The sequence below is a fragment of the Littorina saxatilis genome, linkage group LG15 (assembly GCF_037325665.1).
Source record: "Littorina saxatilis isolate snail1 linkage group LG15, US_GU_Lsax_2.0, whole genome shotgun sequence".
Classification (NCBI taxonomy): Eukaryota; Metazoa; Mollusca; class Gastropoda; order Littorinimorpha; family Littorinidae; genus Littorina; species Littorina saxatilis.
The window spans coordinates 43422981-43444543 of NC_090259.1; the positions used below are offsets into that span (position 1 = coordinate 43422981).

Consider the following 21563-nt stretch of genomic DNA (forward strand, 5'->3'; position numbering starts at 1 on the left):
TAGGAGGTAGTTTTCCACGTCTGAGAATCGCACGTTCTGTCCCCGCACCAACTTTCTTGTGTGTGACAGCAATTTTGTGACTCCCCAAAATGTATACCATTGCTAACAATGCCAGGTGGTGACAATTGCACGAGTATTAGGCTGTACCCGTTTGGAAAGTGATAGAACGTTCTTATTGCTGACATGCCTCCTTCTCTCTTAGATACCCCTCGTATTTCGTGTTGAAAATCCTTAGGACAGCACCTGGAAACCGCACGACTTTAGACAGCAGGAGCTTCACCAATGTTACTGTTATCAACTATCATTGTCTTTCAGTATAAACTTGAGGCCCCCTACTGCTGAAGCTACACCCCTCGGCCCTGGCTCTCAATTTGCTCATGTAAATGTGCGCTGCTACAATGGAATAGGTTCGCAAAGCTTTAATAACATACTTCCAACGTTGAATTATCAACTCTCTTCTCTTTCAGTACAAACTTGAAGCCCACTACTGGATCCCCAAAGGGCTGAAGCCTCGTCACTGGCTGCAGACGTTCTTGGCTCTCATGTTACTCGTGTTAACATCTTTGGCCGCTGCTGTAACAAAAGTTTGTTACAAAGCTGTAATAACACATTTTCAACTCTATTCTCTTTCAGTACAAACTCGAAGCCCACTACTGGATCCCCAAAGGGCTGAAGCCTCGTCACTGGCTGCAGACGTTCCTGGCTCTCATGTTCCTGATCGGGTCTCCGTTCGCTGCGTACACGGTGTGCCATTCCATGACGTCGTCCTCCTCCTATCTGAAGGTGCTCGTCATCGGAGCCGCTGTGCTGCTCGAGCTCATCTCTCTCAGGTGGGTGTGGGCAGGGATCTGGACGGTTTGCTGTGTTCACAGGTCTGCATGATGTATGCATTTAGAGACTGAGACGGATAGAGATAGAGAGAGGGAGGCAGGGATCGGGACGGTTTGCTGTGTTCACAGGTCTGCATGATGTAGCCTATGCATTTAGAGACCGAGACGGATAGAGATAGAGAGAGGGAGGCAGGGATCGGGACGGTTTGCTGTGTTGACAGGTCTGCATGATGTATGCATTTAGAGACTGAGACGGATAAAGATAGAGAGAGGGAGGCAGGGATCTGGACGGTTTGCTGTGTTCACAGGTCTGCATGATGTATGCATTTAGAGACTGAGACGGATAAAGATAGAGAGAGGGAGGCAGGGATCGGGACGGTTTGCTGTGTTCACAGGTCTGCCATGATGTATGCATTTAGAGACTGAGACGGATAAAGATAGAGAGAGGGAGGCAGGGATCGGGACGGTTTGCTGTGTTCACAGGTCTGCATGATGCATTTAGAGACCGAGACGGATAGAGATAGAGAGAGGGAGGCGGGGATCGGGACGGTTTGCTGTGTTCACAGGTCTGCCATGATGTATGCATTTAGAGACTGAGACAGATAAAGATAGAGAGAGGGAGGCAGGGATCGGGACGGTTTGCTGTGTTCACAGGTCTGCATGATGTATGCATTCAGAGACCAAGACGGATAAAGATAGAGAGAGGGAGGCAGGGATCTGGACGGTTTGCTGTGTTCACAGGTCTGCATGATGTATGCATTTAGAGACTGAGACGGATAGAGATAGAGAGAGGGAGGCAGGGATCGGGACGGTTTGCTGTGTTCACAGGTCTGCCATGATGTATGCATTTAGAGACTGAGACGGATAAAGATAGGGAGGCAGGGATCGGGACGGTTTGCTGTGTTCACAGGTCTGCATGATGTATGCATTTAGAGACCGAGACGGATAGACTGAGATAGAGAGAGGGAGGCAGGGATCGGGACGGTTTGCTGTGTTCACAGGTCTGCATGATGTATGCATTCAGAGACCAAGACGGATAGAGATAGAGAGAGGGAGGCAGGGATCTGGACGGTTTGCTGTGTTCACAGGTCTGCCATGATGTATGCATTTAGAGACTGAGACGGATAGAGATAGAGAGAGGAAGGCAGGGATCGGGACGGTTTGCTGTGTTCACAGGTCTGCATGATGTATGCATTTAGAGACCAAGACGGATAAAGATAGAGAGAGGGAGGCAGGGATCGGGACGGTTTGCTGTGTTCACAGGTCTGCATGATGTATGCATTTAGAGACTGAGACGGATAAAGATAGAGAGAGGGAGGCAGGGATCTGGACGGTTTGCTGTGTTCACAGGTCTGCATGATGTATGCATTTAGAGACTGAGACGGATAGAGAGAGGGAGGCAGGGATCGGGACGGTTTGCTGTGTTCACAGGTCTGCATGATGTATGCATTTAGAGACCGAGACGGATAGACTGAGATAGAGAGAGGGAGGCAGGGATCGGGACGGTTTGCTGTGTTCACAGGTCTGCATGATGTATGCATTCAGAGACCAAGACGGATAGAGATAGAGAGAGGGAGGCAGGGATCTGGACGGTTTGCTGTGTTCACAGGTCTGCATGATGTATGCATTTAGAGACTGAGACGGATAAAGATAGAGAGAGGGAGGCAGGGATCGGGACGGTTTGCTGTGTTCACAGGTCTGCATGATGTATGCATTTAGAGACCAAGACGGATAAAGATAGAGAGAGGGAGGCAAGGATCGGGACGGTTTGCTGTGTTCACAGGTCTGCCATGATGTATGCATTTAGAGACTGAGACGGATAAAGATAGAGAGAGGGAGGCAGGGATCGGGACGGTTTGCTGTGTTCACAGGTCTGCATGATGTATGCATTTAGAGACTGAGACGGATAGAGATAGAGAGAGGGAGGCGGGGAGAAGAAAGAGACAGAGACAGAGAGGGGGGGAACGAGAGCGAGAGAGAATTTAACGTGTTGTCTTTTGTTGTTGTTGGTTTGCTAGTTTTTTACGGTTATAAAAAAAACAAGAAATTCCTCCGAGGTAGGAAAAACACCCCCGTCCTTACCATTCTCACTGCCACCAACTGAGAAGGTTATTTCCCTTTGACCATTAATATGTCCCTCTATAAGTCCTTGTAGAATCTTAATCCACCAATAACTCCATAACCGTGTGTTTGACTGGTCCCAATTTTTGTAAGGACCGTCTCAGGAATGTATAGAACCTGTTCACCAAGTTTGGTGACGATCGGTCCGTTCATTCTTGAGATCTATATGCGAACACAAACACCCAAACACATCGAGCGAAACCTATACACACCCCTATTAGTCAGTCGGCTAAGGACCGTTTTGGTTACTTTTTGGCGTCACGTTAGCAAACACATTTTTCTGATAGATTTTAACACCACAACACTAAATCTAAAGTTTTGGGGCAATATTCCAAACCACCGGTGAGAAAAACGTTGGTTTGTGTGTATGTTTTCCTTCTTTGGCGTTACTATTCTTGTTTTGAGGGTTGGGTTCATAAAACGGACATAAAACTTAAACCGCTTGACAGAAATTCTATAACTTTAAATCATTCGAAAGGGAAGGCATTCATGTACACGTTTGTGCCACTTAAAAAGACGTCATTATCTGTTTATTTTTGTGAAATTGACAAGAAGAGCGGGGTAGTAGTTGCGCTGAGAAGGATAGCACGCTTTTGTGTACCTCTCTTCGTTTTAACTTTCTGAGCGTGTTTTTAATCCAAACATATCATATCTATATGTTTTTGGAATCAGGAACCAACAAGGAATAAGATGAAAGTGTTTTTAAATTGATTACGAAAATTTAATTTTGATAATAATTTTTATATTTTTAATTTTTAGAGCTTGTTTTTAATCCAAATATAACATATTTATATGTTTTTGGAATCAGAAAATGATGTAGAATACGATGAACGTAAATTTGGATCCTTTTATAAAAAAAAATATATTTTTACAATTTTCAGATTTTTAATGACCAAAGTCATTGATTAATTTTTAAGCCACCAAGCTGAAATGCAATACCGAAGTCTGGGCTTTGTCGAAGATTAGTTGACCAAAATTTCAACCAATTTAATTGAAAAATGAGAGCGTAACAGTGCCGCCTCAACTTTCACGAAAAGCCGGATATGACGTCATCAAATACATTTATCAAATGAAAAACATATCTGGGGATATCATTCCCAGGAACTTTTATGTCAAATTTCATAAAGATCGGTCCAGTAGTTTGGTCTGAATCGCTCTACACACACACACACACACACACAACCACACTCCCGCAGTGGGGCACTGCGGTTATGAAATTAAAAGCCCCTCCTGTTTTTGGAACCGCAGGAGCTTTCTAGTTTGCTGTTAGGTAGATTTTTGGTTCCTCTTTCCTGTCATGCTCTCTTTTTCTTCATGAATTCTTTTCTTTTTTCTGCCTTCTTGCTCATTCACCTGTATTTTTTCCAAAAATCTCTTCTCTTGCCGCTTGTCTCGCGATTCATGTATAGTTTAATCTGTTAGTGTTCTGATGTAAGTCCAGCAGTAGATAGGTTAAGCCTATTTTAACATACTGGAAACTGGTAATCTTCCAGTAGGTATTAATTTAGTTTTACTAAAGCCTGCTGGGACACAAGTAATGGGTTAGTGCATTTGTAAACAGGAATCGCTTGACAAGTGGCCCCCTTCATCCCCCCCTTCCTCGTCCTGATATGGCTCTGCGTAGTCGGCTGGACGTTAAGCAACAAATAAACAAACAAACAAACAAACACACACACACACACTCACATACACCACGACCCTCGTCTCGATTCCCCCCTCTACGTTAAAACATTTAGTCAAAACTTGACTAAATGTAAAAAGGAGGAATAATTGCAATCACACACACACACACACACACACACACACACACTTACACACACACACACATGCACACACACACACGCACGCACGCATACACACACACACGCGCGCGCGCGCACGCACGCACGCACGCGCGCGCACACACACACACACACACAAAGACACATACACAAACATACCGACAAAATGACAGACATACACACAGTGAGACAAACCGACACAGAAACACCCACACATGCACGCACGCACTTATGTACGCGAACAAAGACGTAGAGATGCTTATAGAGAAACACTTACGCAACCAAAAAAACACGCACACAAACACACAGACAGACAAACTTCATTCTTGGTAGAGAAATGCATTTCTTTCTGTATTGCTTTCTCTTTAAGTGCACCTACCTCGCAGAGAGAGAGAGAGAGAGAGAGAGAGAGAGAGAGAGAGAGAGAGAGAGAGAGAGAGAGAGAGAGAGAGAGAGAGAGAGAGAGAGAGACAGACAGACAGACAGACAGACAGACAGACAGACAGACAGACAGACAGACATAGACACAGAGAGAAAGAGAGAGATAGACAGACTGATAGACAGACAGAGGGAGAGACAAACATACGAACACACAGACAGACATAGACAAACACACAAACAAAGACACACAGACAGACTTCACTATTGTATGTGCAAGTAATTTTGTTAAACCACACGTTACGTTCACTACTGAACGTGTAACCATGTAAAACGTTACTATCTCTTTATATGTGTTTACTTGCATTGTAATCCTGGGGGGGGGGGGGGGGGGGGTATAAATGTATGTAACGCGCAATACATGCCTTTTAACTTACTAGAATTGGAATTGTCATTTAAAGACTAGCATAAGAGTGTGACACGTGGTTCATTCGTTATTACCTTATTACAAAAAGAAAAAGATAACGGCACTGACGCTACCGGAAATAGAATTTATCAGTGAAATTCTACCATCAATTTAGTAATCGATGCGATGTAAAATTATCCTAAAACTGTGGTATGATCACGACATCGTTTTGCATTTAGGATCAAATGGTGCCAATGTGTCCACAATGCACTAATCACAGACAACAGTTATACGCTTTACGTACATGTAACTCTCCAACTGACATTGTCTGCCACTTGAAACAAATGACTTTCGAAGGAAAATTAACTCCTATATATAAATATTATGTATGATTTTTAATAATTACTTGCACTTTTTGAAAATAAAGCTGTTTCTACGATAAGGTGTTTACCCCCTAAATGTATAAGTCATCCGGTAGAAAAACCGGAAGTATCGTGTACTAAGCATATGTATATGTTTAAAAAGTTAATTGTGTTAATGTAGAACATCTTGCCTATGAATATGTTTAGGTTTTGAATACTTTAGTGGAAAAGCATAGCCATTATTCAAGTCATCTTTAACTAACACCCCTAATCTCAGGGCCCATTTTGTTAGTGGGGGTAGGGTTTCAATCAGTCAAAAATCACTTTCATTCAATATTGTCTGCCATTTCAAATACATACACGTAATTGCACAATTTCTTGAATTTTAAGATGCTTTAACTGACTTTACCAAGAAAACCTGCACTTTTTGTAGAATTAGTTTTTTGTCCATGATTTATGTTTAAAAATGTCAATTCTTACGACAAAAAATGCTAACAGTTGCCTCACCAGACGACACGTACCTACGACGTGAATCGTGTCTGCCAATTAAAATGCATATATTTTGAAATAAGGGGAATCATAACATATTTCACTGTAAAGTGTCTCACTCTAATATCTTCTGGGTTCATGGTGTATTTGGTTAAGTGAATTGCAGATAAGGTTTTTTGAAAATGACAGATATACATATATTTTATTAAAACTGAAACTGGTGGAGTGAAAAACAGACCTGTTTTGAAGAAGTCGTACTAAAATCATTTATGGCCTTGAACTTCACAGTTTGCGTGTTATCTTTTAAAGAAAACCCGTTTTCATCACTAACAATGACCTAATTTACAACTACATATCGGTCGGTCATAGTCGCGTTTTTTTTTTAGAGAGGTAGTGTACAAAATGTCGTATTGTACGTTTAAATTACATGTCCATTATTTTAGTCATATATCAATCAATAAGTAAATGCGCATACTTTTATTAAACGTTACTTTCACTTTAAGATCGCTTCTAACATTTAGTATAATTTCTGACAAATGCACGCTATGTAATAAAGTGATAATATTATGGACACCATGTGGTAAAACCGGAAGTTGAATTATTTTGCGATAGCAAAATCCTTTTACAATGATCACTTTCCTTTTATATTGAGCTGATCTTTAACGTTATGGGTAAAAATCTAACATATTGAACCAAATTATCCTTTTTCAAGCCTGTGTATGTGTAAACTCTTTTTTGCTTCGACCCGGTTCGGTTTTCGGAGTTGATTCAGAATCATCCATTATTTATCTTATATGACTGTTGTTTTCCTCGGTAAATTAACAATTGTTGATGTAAAATAATTCTAGCTGTGAGAATAAACAATTTTCAAGATGTTTTTGATTGCGGTTTCAACCAGGCGTTCAGTTAGCTATACATATCGATTGAGAAAATGGCATTTCCGGTTTTGTCGTCCGCATGTTATACAGATGTTGTTAAAAATAAAACTGTGTATACGAATTAGGCATTTTACTTGCTGTCTGATGGCAACAATCTTTAGCTTTCGTTTAAGGTATAATTTGCTTATATCCGTATGCAGTCAAGCGGTACATGACGTTTTTTTGTAACCTACCCCCTGCGTCATGGCTGCATTTTTGCAGAATATGGGTCATGTTACAAAAACGCTTCTCATTCTTAGGTGGTTGGGTTTAGCCATTTGTCGTTTACCGAACTGTGGCTGCAAATAAAACGAACTTTCCAAAAAACATAATATGTAATGTGACCACCAAAAGTAACCTTTCCACTATAGCCAGCCAGGTGACTATATACCGGGGGTGTAAAAAGGAAAACGGGTTGAGTTTTGTAGGCCTTTGATGGTTTTTGTTTGTTTTGGTTGATTGTTTCGTTTGTTTTAATCGTTTTTCCGAATTAGAAAATCTTGTTGTGATTTCCTGGTGACTTGCATCTGGTCGTCTGGGTCCCAGCTGCGTGTGCATTTTGTAACAATCACGCAGCAGACGTTTTCTAATCGAATACACGATTTCCACGGGTGATTTCGTCGTATTTTGTAAACATGATTGTTTAAAATACGATCGGTACAGTCACTGGAAGAAACTACGATGAGAAAAAAAACTCGACTACTTTCCCGAAGCCGATCCAGTGTTTTGACACATGATTACAGTTTTTGTCAGTAAACATTAAAAGAAGCTCTTTTTATATTTAGTCAAGTTTTGACTAAATATTTTAACATCGAGGGGGAATCGAAACGAGGGTCGTGGTGTATGTGTGTGTGTGTGTGTAGAGCGATTCAGACTAAACTACTGGACCGATCTTTTTGAAATTTGACATGAGAGTTTCTGGGTATGCTATCCTCAGACGTTTTTTTCATTTTTTTGATAAATGTCTTTGATGACGTCATATCCGGCTTTTCGTGAAAGTTGAGGCGGCACTGTCACGCTCTCATTTCAGTTTCAACCAAATTGGTTGAAATTTTGGTCAAGTAATCTTCGACAAAGCCCGGACTTCGGTATTGCATTTCAGCTTGGTGGCTTAAAAATTAATTAATGACTTTGGTCATTAAAAATCGAAAAATTGTAAAAAAAATAAAAAAATTATAAAACGATCCAAATTTACGTTCATCTTATTCTCCATCATTTTCTGATTCCAAAAACATATAAATATGTTATATTTGGATTAAAAACAAGCTCTGAAAATTAAATATATAAAAATTATGATCAAAATTAAATTGTCGAAATCAATTTAAAAACACTTTCATCTTATTCCTTGTCGGTTCCTGATTCCAAAAACATATAGATATGATATGTTTGGATTAAAAACACGCTCAGAAAGTTAAAACAAAGAGAGGTACAGAAAAGCGTGCTATCCTTCTCAGCGCAACTACTACCCCGCTCTTCTTGTCAATTTCAAGTTCACTGCCTTTGCCATGAGCGGTGGACTGACGATGCTACGAGTATACGGTCTTGCTGCGTTGCATTGCGTTCAGTTTCATTCTGTGAGTTCGACAGCTACTTGACTAAATATTGTATTTTCGCCTTACGCGACTTGTTTTTAAATGTATTGGTAAACTTGATTAACGGTACGACGGACGCGCGTGAAACATGTTTAATTGAATCATGGATGTTCAAAAGTTTTACTCAAAGTGCAAAACAGGGGTTCCCAGGTCTGTGTGTGGTGGAAGTGGCAGACGCGAAATCAGTGTCTACAGGCTGTCATTAATTGAGCCTGAAGTTGATTTTGTGAAGACATCGCAAAGTGTTGTGTGTGTCAAAACTTCATGCAGCAACCTTCACAAAGTAGACTAAAAGGGAAGTCTGTAAAGTAGACGTCGCTTAACTAATTCTCAGGCTTTATGACCATGCCAGAGAGCAAAATGTCCGAGTCACTATCATACTGTGTGTGTGTGTGTGTGTGTGTGTGTGTGTGTGTGTGTTTATTAAATCAGTTGGGCCGAGGTCTGTATTGGAGGTCGCTTGTATTGTTTTCAAAACACGCGCCTGGTCGTCAACCGCTAAACGGTTTCACCTGTCATCGCTGACCTGCGGGAGAGGAGGCAGTTGTTAATCTCTGCTGGCCAATGATTATGTCTCAGAAATTCGGAATCGGATCCCAGTTACTCTTGGAGAAGTCTGCAGAGCGAAGACCAGAGCATTTTTGCTCTGTTGGATTATGCAGGCGACATTTTGATGTATACGCGTGGCTATAACTGCAGCAAAATGCTGTATTGAAAACTCGGATAAAGTATCTAAACAGTGGCGCATTTAGCAGAGTCAAATCATTATGTTAATTTAAAATTCTCTTCAAGTATAAAGTGATAGAAACAAAACTGTGAAATATAATCTGCTTGCACTTGTGTTTGAAGTTTTGTAATCTGTTTACAGAGTAAAATTGATTCTGCTTCCGCTGAATAGAAAAAAAAAATCCGCGTGTACACAGAGGAACTGTGAATACGAGTCTCTTCTGGATATTAACATTAATTGTTGAGTTGCATAGAAGTGGTAATACAGGTTAAATGGCGATCTATCTAGCAGAGCTAACGTCAACAATATTAATGGGCATTGCCTGTTAATTACAAAACTTGCCAACAAAATGCTGATTTTAGAAAAGGTCACAGCACCGGAAAATCACGCATGAATTGACTGACTCAAAGGTCACTCCCATCCCGCATTACAAATTATCCACTTTATGAGGAAAAAAAACTTGAAAGGAAATTGGAACAGATCGAATAAGGCAAGAAACAGATACAGAGAGAGAGAGAGAGAGAGAGAGAGAGAGAGAGAGAGAGAGAGAGAGAGAGAGAGAGAGAGAGAGAGAGAGAGAGAGAGAGAGAGAGAGAGAGAGAGAGAGAGAGAGAGAGAGAGAGAGAGAGAGAGAGAACCGTACTGAGTAACACATTGAAGATCAATAACAGCACTAGAAAGAAAGGCGAAACAAACAAAAAAGCGGGTGATAAATCAAGCTATCGGAAATTTTTTTCTCCAATATCATTGTATTAAAGTAGAAAAGGAAAGTAAAAGCAAACGATATTTGTTGCACACAAAGATGATATGTAAATATGAAAAATACAAGAGAAAATACTAGTGGACAGGAGAAATTGACAACACGCACGGTTTGATCTTTAAGGCTGCCATATTCGTTGCGTTCATTAATTAATTCATATTGTTTACATGTGCCAATAATGTTATAAAACCGTACCTAAGGGGATATAATAACGATTGGCTGTAGCTTTCGAACACAGAAAAAATTATTTCAGTATTGCAAAGTGGTGTTGATAGTGTCGAATGTAAACAGAACAGTCTCAAATGCCATCTTTGGTTTACGAAACGTCACGAAGTGACGTCAACGGTCTAAAAATAGCCCAAGTCCTGGAGAACTGTTGCTAAACAATGCAATAAAGAATTAATTATTTCTCGTAATTGGTAAGGACTTCAAACCTAAAACTTTACAGGAAGCTTAATTTATACATCCCCGCAACGATGGAAAAAGCCCTGGAAGTAATTAAACTAATTAAATAGGACTATGTCAGCCTTTAATGTTGAGTGTCGCATTGTGCACTATTGATTGATTTTAAAAACAACGTTTGGTCATACCAAGTGTCGTACTGTCAAACAAGGTTTTTTTCCCAGTTAATAAAAGTAATACATGGGTAAATAAGAGATAATCAGTTATGATAGTGAGTACTTACATTATGAGTGTGTGTGTGCGTTTGTGTGTGTGTGTGTGTGTGTGTGTGTCTGACTGCCTATTGCAACAACGAACACAGGCAGCTGGGCAGTGAAATAAATGTTATAATCATTAATCTCTCTGTTGTCCACGGATTGATCCATGTTTGTTTTGTCTATCTTTAGTGAACATTCGCTCAGTTATAACGTTATATATTCACTAATTTGCCTCCACCTTTCGAGCTGACAGAGTGGCCACGGGGATAAGAGCTGGAGTATGCGAACACTGTTAAATCCCAAGTCGTGGGTTCGAATCCCACTGGGCCCGTCAATATTTTTGTGTGTGTTCGTGTGTCTGTACGTATCCGTCCCGGTGCCAGGATAGGAATGGTGGTACCAAAGCGATGCAAGGATAGGAATGATGGTGCCAGACAGATAGCGGGGTAGGAATGATGGTGCCAGGCAGATGGCAGGATAGGAATGATGGTGCCAGACAGATGTCCGGATAGGAATGGTGGTGCCAGACATTTATCAGGATAGGAATGGTGGTGCCAGACACTTATGAGAATAGGAATGGTGGTGCCAGACTGATATCAAGGAAGGAATGGTGGTGCCAGACATTTATCAGGATAGGAATGGTGGTGCCAGACATTTATCAGGATAGGAATGGTGGTGCCAGACATTTATCAGGATAGGAATGGTGGTGCCAGACTGATAACAGGGAAGGAATGGTGGTGCCAGACATTTATCAGGATAGGAATGGTGGTGCCAGACATTTATCAGGGAAGGAATGGTGGTGCCAGACATATATCAGGATAGGAATGATGGTGCCAGACTGATATCAGGGAAGGAATGGTGGTGCCAGACATTTATCAGAATAGGAATGGTGGTGCCAGACTGATATCAGGGAAGGAATGGTGGTGCCAGACATTTATGAGAATAGGAATGGTGGTGCCAGACATTTATCAGGATAGGAAAGGTGGTGCAAGACTGATATATCAGGGAAGGAATGGTGGTGCCACACATTTATCAGGATAGGAATGGTGGTGCCAGACATTTGTCAGGGAAGGAATGGTGGTGCCAGACGTTTATCAGGACAGGAATGGTGGTGCCAGACTGATATCAGGAAAGGAATGGTGGTGCCAGACTAAAATCAGGATAGGAATGGTGGTGCCAGACATTTATCAGGATAGGAATGGTGGTGCCAGACTGATATCAGGGAAGGAATGGAATGGTGGTGCCAGACTGATATCAGGGAAGGAATGGTGGTGCCAGACATTTATCAGGATAGGAATGGTGGTGCCAGACTGATATCAGGGAAGGAATGGTGGTGCCAGACATTTATCAGGATAGGAATGGTGGTGCCAGACATTTATCAGGATAGGAATGGTGGTGCCAGACTGATATCAGGGAAGGAATGGTGGTGCCAGAGCGATGCCAGGATAGGAATGGTGGTGCCAGACAGATAGCAGGGTAGGAATGATGGTGTCAGGCAGATGGCAGGATAGGAATGATGGTGCGAGACAGATTTCCGGATAGGAATAGTGGTGCCAGACATTTATATAAGGATAGGAATGGTGGTGCCAGATTAATATCAGGGAAGGAAGGGTGGTGTCAGACATTTATCAGGATAGGAATGGTGGTGCCAGACATTTATCAGGATAGGAATGGTGGTGCCAGACTGATATCAGGGAAGGAATGGTGGTGCCAGACTGATATCAGGGAAGGAATGGTGGTGCCAGACTGATATCAGGATAGGAATGGTGGTGCCAGACATTTATCAGGATAGGAATGGTGGTGCCAGACATTTATCAGGATAGGAATGGTGGTGCCAGACTGATAACAGGGAAGGAATGGTGGTGCCAGACATTTATGAGAATAGGAATGGTGGTGCCAGACATTTATCAGGATAGGAATGGTGGTGCCAGACATTTATCAGGATAGGAGTGGTGGTGCCAGACTGATATCAGGGAAGGAATGGTGGTGCCAGACATTTATGAGAATAGGAATGGTGGTGCCAGACTGATATCAGGGAAGGAATGGTGGTGCCAGACATTTATCATAATAGGAATGGTGGTGCCAGACATTTATCAGAATAGGAATGGTGGTGCCAGACTGATAACAGGGAAGGAATGGTGGTGCCAGACATTTATCAGGATAGGAATGGTGGTGCCAGACTGATATCAGGGAAGGAATGGTGGTGCCAGACATTTATCAGGATAGGAATGGTGGTGCCAGACTCATATCAAGGAAGGAATGGTGGTGCCAGACATTTTTCATGATAGGAATGGTGGTGCCAGACTCATATCAAGGAAGGAATGGTGGTGCCTGACATGTATGAGAATAGGAATGGTGGTGCCAGACATTTATCAGGATAGGAATGGTGGTGCCAGACTGATATCAGGGAAGGAATGGTGGTGCCAGACATTTATCAGGATAAGAATTGTGGTGCCAGACAGATGTCAGGGAAGGAATGGTGGTGCCAGACGTTTATCAGGGAAGGAATGGTGGTGCCAGACATTGATCAGGATAGGAATGGTGGTGCCAGACTCATATCAAGGAAGGAATGGTGGTGCCAGACATTTATGAGAATAGGAATGGTGGTGCCAGACATTTATCAGGATAGGAATGGTGGTGCCAGACTGATATCAGGGAAGGAATGGAATGGTGGTGCCAGACATTTATCAGGACAGGAATGGTGGTGCCAGACATTTATCAAGGAAGGAATGGTGGTGCCAGACATTTATCAGGATAGGAATGGTGGTGCCAGACATTTATCAGGATAGGAATGGTGGTGCCAGACATTTATCAGGATAGGAATGGTGGTGCCAGACTGATATCAGGGAAGGAATGGTGGTGCCAGACATTTATCAGGACAGGAATGGTGGTGCCAGACATTTATGAGGGAAGGAATGTTGATGCCAGACTGATATCAGGGAAGGAATGGTGGTGCCAGACACATATCAAGGAAGGAATGGTGGTGCCAGACATTTATCAGGATAGGAATGGTGGTGCCAGACATTTATCAGGATAGGAATGGTGGTGCCAGACTGATATCAGGGAAGGAATGGTGGTGCCAGACATTTATCAGAAAAGGAATGGTGGTGACAGACATTGATCAGGGAAGGAATGGTGGTGCCAGACAGATAGCAGGGTAGGAATGGTGGTGCCAGACATTTATCAGGGAAGGAATGGTGGTGCCAGATTGATATCAGGGAAGGAATGGTGGTGCCAGACATTTATCAGGATAGGAATGGTGGTGCCAGACATTTATCAGGGAAGGAATGGTGGTGCCAGACTGATATCAGGGAAGGAATGGTGGTGCCAGACATTTATCAGGATAGGAATGGTGGTGCCAGACATTTATCAGGACAGGAATGGTGGTGCCAGACATTTATCAGGATAGGAATGGTGGTGCCAGACGTTGATCAGGATAGGAATGGTGGTGCCAGACATTTTTCAGGATAGGAATGGTGGTGCCAGACTCATATCAAGGAAGGAATGGTGGTGCCAGACATTTATGAGAATAGGAATGGTGGTGCCAGACTGATATCAGGATAGGAATGGTGGTGCCAGACTGATAACAGGGAAGGAATGGTGGTGCCAGACATTTATCAGGATAGGAATGGTGGTGCCAGACATTTATCAGGGAAGGAATGGTGGTGCCAGACACATATCAAGGAAGGAATGGTGGTGCCACACATTTATCAGGATAGGAATGGTGGTGCCAGACATTTATCAGGACAGGAATGGTGGTGCCAGACATTTATCAGGATAGGAATGGTGGTGCCAGACATTTATCAGGATAGGAATGGTGGTGCCAGACTGATATCAGGGAAGGAATGGTGGTGCCAGACATTTATCAGGGAAGGAATGGTGGTGCCAGACTGATATCAGGGAAGGAATGGTGGTGCCAGACTGATATCAGGGAAGGAATGGTGGTGCCAGACATTTATCAGGATAGGAATGGTGGTGCCAGACATTTATCAGGGAAGGAATGGTGGTGCCAGACTGATATCAGGGAAGGAATGGTGGTGCCAGACATTTATCAGGATAGGAATGGTGGTGCCAGACATTTATCAGGATAGGAATGGTGGTGCCAGACATTTATCAGGATAGGAATGGTGGTGCCAGACATTTATCAGGATAGGAATGGTGGTGCCAGACATTTATCAGGACAGGAATGGTGGTGCCAGACTCATATCAAGGAAGGAATGGTGGTGCCAGACATTTATCAGGATAGGAATGGTGGTGCCAGACATTTATCAGGATAGGAATGGTGGTGCCAGACTCATATCAAGGAAGGAATGGTGGTGCCAGACATTTATCAGGATAGAAATGGTGGTGCCAGACATTTATCAGGGAAGGAATGGTGGTGCCAGACTGATATCAGGGAAGGAATGGTGGTGCCAGACTGATATCAGGGAAGGAATGGTGGTGCCAGACATTTATCAGGACAGGAATGGTGGTGCCAGACATTTATGAGAATAGGAATGGTGGTGCCAGACTGATATCAGGATAGGAATGGTGGTGCCAGACATTTATCAGGATAGGAATGGTGGTGCCAGACATTTATCAGGACAGGAATGGTGGTGCCAGACTGATATCGGGGAAGGAATGGTGGTGCCAGACGTTGATCAGGATAGGAATGGTGGTGCCAGACATTTTTCAGGATAGGAATGGTGGTGCCAGACTCATATCAAGGAAGGAATGGTGGTGCCAGACATGTATGAGAATAGGAATGGTGGTGCCAGACATTTATCAGGATAGGAATGGTGGTGCCAGACTGATATCAGGGAAAGAATGGTGGTGCCAGACATTTATCAGGACAGGAATGGTGGTGCCAGACATTTATCAGGGAAGGAATGGAATGGTGGTGCCAGACTGATAACAGGGAAGGAATGGTGGTGCCAGACATTTATCAGGATAGGAATGGTGGTGCCAGACATTTATCAGGATAGGAATGGTGGTGCCAGACATTTATCAGGATAGGAATGGTGGTGCCAGACTGATATCAGGATAGGAATGGTGGTGCCAGACTGATATCAGGATAGGAATGGTGGTGCCAATGGTGTAGCTCTGCGGATCCCCGCGGCCACTCGGCTCGCTCGAAAGGTGGAGGCAAATTAGTAAATATAAAGTTGTAACTGAGTGAATGTTCACTCAAGACAGACATAACAAACATGGATCAAACCGTGGACAACAGAGAGATTAGAATATTTATTTTACTGCCCACTGAGCTGTGTTCGTGGTTGCAATAGGTGGTCAGACAAAGGAGTTGGCTGGTTGTACATACTGACTTAGTCTCTGTAATTTAATGTATAATCTTCCATCCTCCAACACACACACACACACACACAGTCACACACACACACACACACACACACACACACACACCCACACCCACACAGTGACACACACACACACTCACACACTCACACACACAGTGACATACACATACACACAGTGACATACACACACACACACACACATAACATTTTTGTGTGCAAATAACATTGTTTGTCTTTTAGTTTTCTCTCCTTGTTTAACACAAAGCTATTTGAAGGAAAAAAATCCGATTGCTTGATTTATCACCCGCTTTTTTCCCCTTTTAGTCTAACCTATTTGCTGTTATTGATCTTCGATCTCTCTCTCTCTCTCAGTATCTGTTTCTTGCCTTTTTCGATCTGTTCCAATTTCTTTTGTTTATTTCATAAAGTGGATAATGTGTAATGCGGGATGGGAGGGACCTTTGAGTCAGTCAATATTCAGATTTTCCAGTGCTCAGCTTTTTTTGGCAAGTTTTGTGCTTAACAGGCAGTGCCCATTAATATCGTCAGCTCTGCTAGATAGATCGCCATTTAACCTGTATTACCACTGCAATGCAACTCAACTATTAATGTAAGTATCCAGAAGAGACACACAGTTCCTCAGTGTACACGCAGAGTGTGTTTTTTCAGCGGAAGCAGAATCAATTTTACTGTCTATTCTACAATAGACAGATTAAAAAAAAAACAACACGTGCAAGCAGATTATATTTTACAGTTTTGTTTCTATCACTCTATACTTGAAGATATTTTTAAATTAACATAATGATTTGAATCTGCTAAAATGTACCATTTAGATACTTTATCCGAGTTTTCATTACAGCATGTCACTGAAGCTCGCATTTTTCACGATCTGCTAACTTAAATTCGACCATTATTTTTAATATTCACTGAGACTTGGCATGTAACCTCTACTTACATTATAGTTTTAAAAGAGTTCAGGGGAGGAAGACTTCTGAAATATCTGTTGCTTCTTTTCTTGTGGAAGAGAGTTGCTTACATGTGATGGTTTTGTGACCTTCAGGTTGTTCGTGATGCATATGAGGTCATCCTGCCAGCGGGTCAAGGTCGCCACTATGAAGATTGCAGGCAAGAAGGTCAACACAGCCTCGGACAACCCACAGCCAAGGTCAGAACACGCCAGTCCCAAGGCCATCGCCAACCACAGCGGTCAAGCCCAAGCTCTGTCAACAAGTGTCAAGGTTATAGTCGATGTGACCTATCAAAGTCAGAGGTCAGTCAAGGTCACACATGGTGACGCGAAGGTCAATGTAGCAGTTTGTGGCGGACTCTTGAATCCAGTGCCAGAGAGCCTTGTATCTGTGCATCTGCCAAAGAAAGAAACTCAGACAGCCTAGAGAAGTGGGATGTTACCTTGCAAAGACCGTCCAATAGATGAAATCTTGAAATAACTCTGTCGGGTGTGTGTGGGTTGTCAAAGAGTGAATACTCTTGTTTTTAGTGAGGCAAACTTTCCACACATGTTTTCAAGCACGTTGCTCTCTAGTGACTGGCCTATAATGTCATGTGGGAAAGTTTGCCTCAATAAAAGCAAGAGCATTCCACTCTTTTTAAACAAGACAAACTCAACATTTATAATAAGGTATACAGTCTTCCCACTGTACATATTTTGCACTTGAACACGTTGATGAACATTGTGTTTTCTGCTTGCCTCAACAATTGTTAACCCGTGATATGTAAAAATGTAAAAACTTTTTACAAATTACACGATTTGTAAAAATGTTAAAATGTAAAATTATTGCATTCCACAAAGTAATACATGCCTTTTATTATTATTAATACATGTATTTGTTGTTAAGAGCCTCTATGCTGGGTGGTGGGCCGGATAGGTAAAATATTACAATTTTTAGCATAACAAATTAGAAGAAATTTTTTTCTAATATATCCCTTGACTTTTGGGTAGCGTGACTCTGTTGCTGCTAGCTTTCCACTGGGAGAAAGCGACCCGAATTTCCCAGCGATGGAACAATAAAGTAATGAAGAAGAAAAAAATCTAATAGATCCCTTGACTTTTGGGTAGCGTGACTCTGTTGCTGCTAGCTTTCCACTGGGAGAAAGCGACCCGAATTTCCCAGCGATGGAACAATAAAGTAATGAAGAAGAAAAAAAATCTAATAGATCCCTTGACTTTGGAGATGACAAGAAAATATCGGGCGCATTTACGTGATTTGTAAAACATTTTACAAATCACGGGTTAACAACAATGCCATTTCAATGCAATTTTGTGTGTATGTGTTCATGTATGTACATGTATATTTACTGGTTGAGTTATAACTCCTCCATGGAAGAAAAATGGTGGAGTGCATGCTGTTTATTTGTTCTTTGTATTTAAATGCACATTCCTTTCCGTGTACTGTATACACAGACAAAAATACATATATGGCTTACTGTGAGATACCAGGCTTACACATTTTTTTTTAAAGATTGAAATGCGAGCAAAAGCTTTTCAAAATGTTTTTTCTTCTGTCTCTTTCTGTCATATCTCCTTTTAGTTGCTGACGAAGACCTTGTGTCAAAACCAGTTCACGTTCATGTTTAAATGTCCATGTTGCTGTTGAGTACATTTTTGTTGATATTTAGTTCTACAGTAGTTCTTTTTACCTACAGTCTCTTGCTCCTATGCTGATTTAAATTTGAGCTCAATTAAGTGTCGGTTCCAAAGAAAAGGGACCATTTGCCTAAAGAACAATACGAAAGGGAGAAAAAAAAAAAAATATTATTCCAGGGAGCTAAATCGTACGGTCCGACTCATTGTCTCCCAGGTACGGACGTAGAGGTTACATGCCGAGTCTCAGTGATTATCAAAAATAATGGTCGAAGTTAGCGGATCATGAAAAATGCGAGCTTCAGCGAGCTTTTTCATGACCGCGAACTGAAACCATTATTTTTGATAATCACCGAGACGGGGTATGTAACCTCTTTATTCCTCCTTTCTTCAGTTATTCAAAGAAAAGAAGAGTTTTTGTGCGAAAGTTTGATCGAATCATATTCACCCAACCAGTCTACCTGCGCAGGCGATCGATTAATGCGCGGTTGTATAGTTCCGTGCAAATCATTCCATTCTGTTAACACTTCTTGTCAGTTTCCATGTTTTGAACTAAAATCAAGTCCACAGTTATGTTGTCATTCTGCTGTGGCGGTAAAGGCAGAAAGTGTGTGTTCTGTTCATGTTTTGGTATCGCTCGGGAAATGTTCTTTCCTCGAATGTGACTAGCAGACGAAGTTTTACACCCGTGTTCCAACGTTAAAAACTGTATGAAGTTCAGTTTTCTGGGGCAAAATAGCGTATGAAACCGCTGCATGTTCTTTAAGTTGATTGAATGTTTGCAATTGATTGCGTGTGATCTGTTTATAAAATGAAATATTGTTGAAAACTGACCGTCGGATTGCAGTCTTGTCGATGCAGCCGATATCTGGAAGGGGAACTACTCGTGTCGCTAGACAAAGTATGAGAGTTACTTTTCCTTGGAATCTTGCTAGCGATAAACGATTGTGCACGGCAGATCTGAATTCAGAAAACAACCAAACTCATGGATTTTATATTGAGATTCATGTGTTCAAGCCTGTAGTTGCTGGTTTAAATGCGGTACGGTTGTATTGTTTGCTCCAGAAATGTATATTTTGTACATTAGAGTGTTCTGAATTTTTGATTCGCAAAAAGTAGATCCACAATGTGTACAGTCTCTACCCATGAGCTATCGAGGATTCAGGCCCGTTGTTGGGTAAGTGATTTTGGTTGTTGGGTAAGTTACCGAAAAATAACTAGCCCTACAAGTTTACGGAGAGAAAGAAGCAGAGGGGGGAATAAATATCCGTACCCACTCATATGGCTCTATCTGACCAGAAACGGATATATCCGCTCAGACTGTTAGCTTCAGTCGCTTCCTGTAATTACGTCCATCTAACCCCTGCATTCCAGCGTGTTGATACACAGTTCCAACATAGTTATTACAATTCTGAGTGACCTGCTGCAGCACAGCTGGTCTCGGCTAAAAAAAACTTTGGCGGTCAACGTAGGTGGGGTAGAAAGTGTTAAGGAAAAGGAATGTTCCAAGGAAAAGGGCCAAGTTGATTTTTCCGATTTGTTTTGTCTTGGCTGCTTGAATTGTTTGACTTTTTTGTGTTTAGTTTGCTTGCTTACTGTGTTTGTGTATTTATACGGAAATTGGTTGTGCTCCCTGTTGAATTTTGTTTAAACGTTCGTTCTCTCTTGATGAACCTTGACTTATCTTTGTCAGTTTGTTTGATGCTGATTCCATGACAGGGTATGATAATTTTTACCGATTTCATGAATGTGCTTTGAGCCATACTAAAAGTGAATTAAAAAAAATCTGTGTTCATACTGTTTCTGTGTGTAAGGTATTTTCTTTGTTGTGACTTATCTTTGTCAGTTTGTTTGATGCTGATTCCATGACAGGGTATTATCATTTTCACCGCATACATGAATGTGCTTTGAGCCATACTAAAAGTGAATAAAAAAAATCTGTGTGAAGAAGAGTTCATACTGTTTTTGTGTGCAAGGTATTTTCTTTGTTGTGTTTTTTTTTTGTAATTGTGAATGTATAGGCTTTGCTTGACATTAAACTTGGTATTAGGTTTTTATACCAAAATTGCACAACGTTTGATTTCTAAGATGTAAGCAACACTAGTAATGTAAGAATCACTGATTTTTTTCGATTCAGGGTTAAAAAAAAACAAAAAATCTCATCTAGGTCTGATTTTAGATTTGATAATTAACACTTACTTCCTCCTTTTTGATAATACAATAAAAATGTATTGCATTCATGGTTGAAACTTGTATTTCTGTACAAGGATGAGTTCAAGTTCTCACAGAAAAAGATCACCTTGTTACGTCAATGGGCAAAAACCTTGCCTAAAGCAGTCAGTGACTGTTCAAATGAAATACCAACCAGTATAATATGAGAATTTATATCGCGCACATATCTCACCACATGGCGACTCAAGGCGCACAGTACGAAAATATGAGAGAGCCCTGAAATGCAGCCGCTCGGCGCAGAAGGGACAGCACTCTATATTTCGGGAGAAGCATGCTGGGTATTTTCGTGTTTCTATAACCCACCGAACTCCGACATGGATTACAGGATCTTTTCCGTGCGCACTTGGTCTTGTGCTTACGTGTACACACGAAGGGGGTTAAGTCACTAGCAGGTCTGCACATAAGTTGACCTG

At 41.7% G+C, this 21563-nt stretch overlaps 1 protein-coding gene across 2 annotated transcripts in view; it reads left to right on the forward strand.

The window, feature by feature from the left end:
- The window catches only part of LOC138949394 (uncharacterized), a 49438-nt gene extending 28570 nt beyond the window's left edge, over nucleotides 1-20868 (forward strand). For both annotated transcript variants that reach the window (XM_070321207.1, XM_070321208.1), the window contains exons 13-14: nucleotides 634-830; nucleotides 17377-20868. In XM_070321207.1, the coding sequence (XP_070177308.1) occupies nucleotides 634-830; nucleotides 17377-17710 (531 nt within the window). In that variant the 3' untranslated portion in view covers nucleotides 17711-20868. The remainder of the gene's footprint in view (nucleotides 1-633; nucleotides 831-17376) is intronic.
- Nucleotides 20869-21563: the final 695 nt, after the last annotated feature.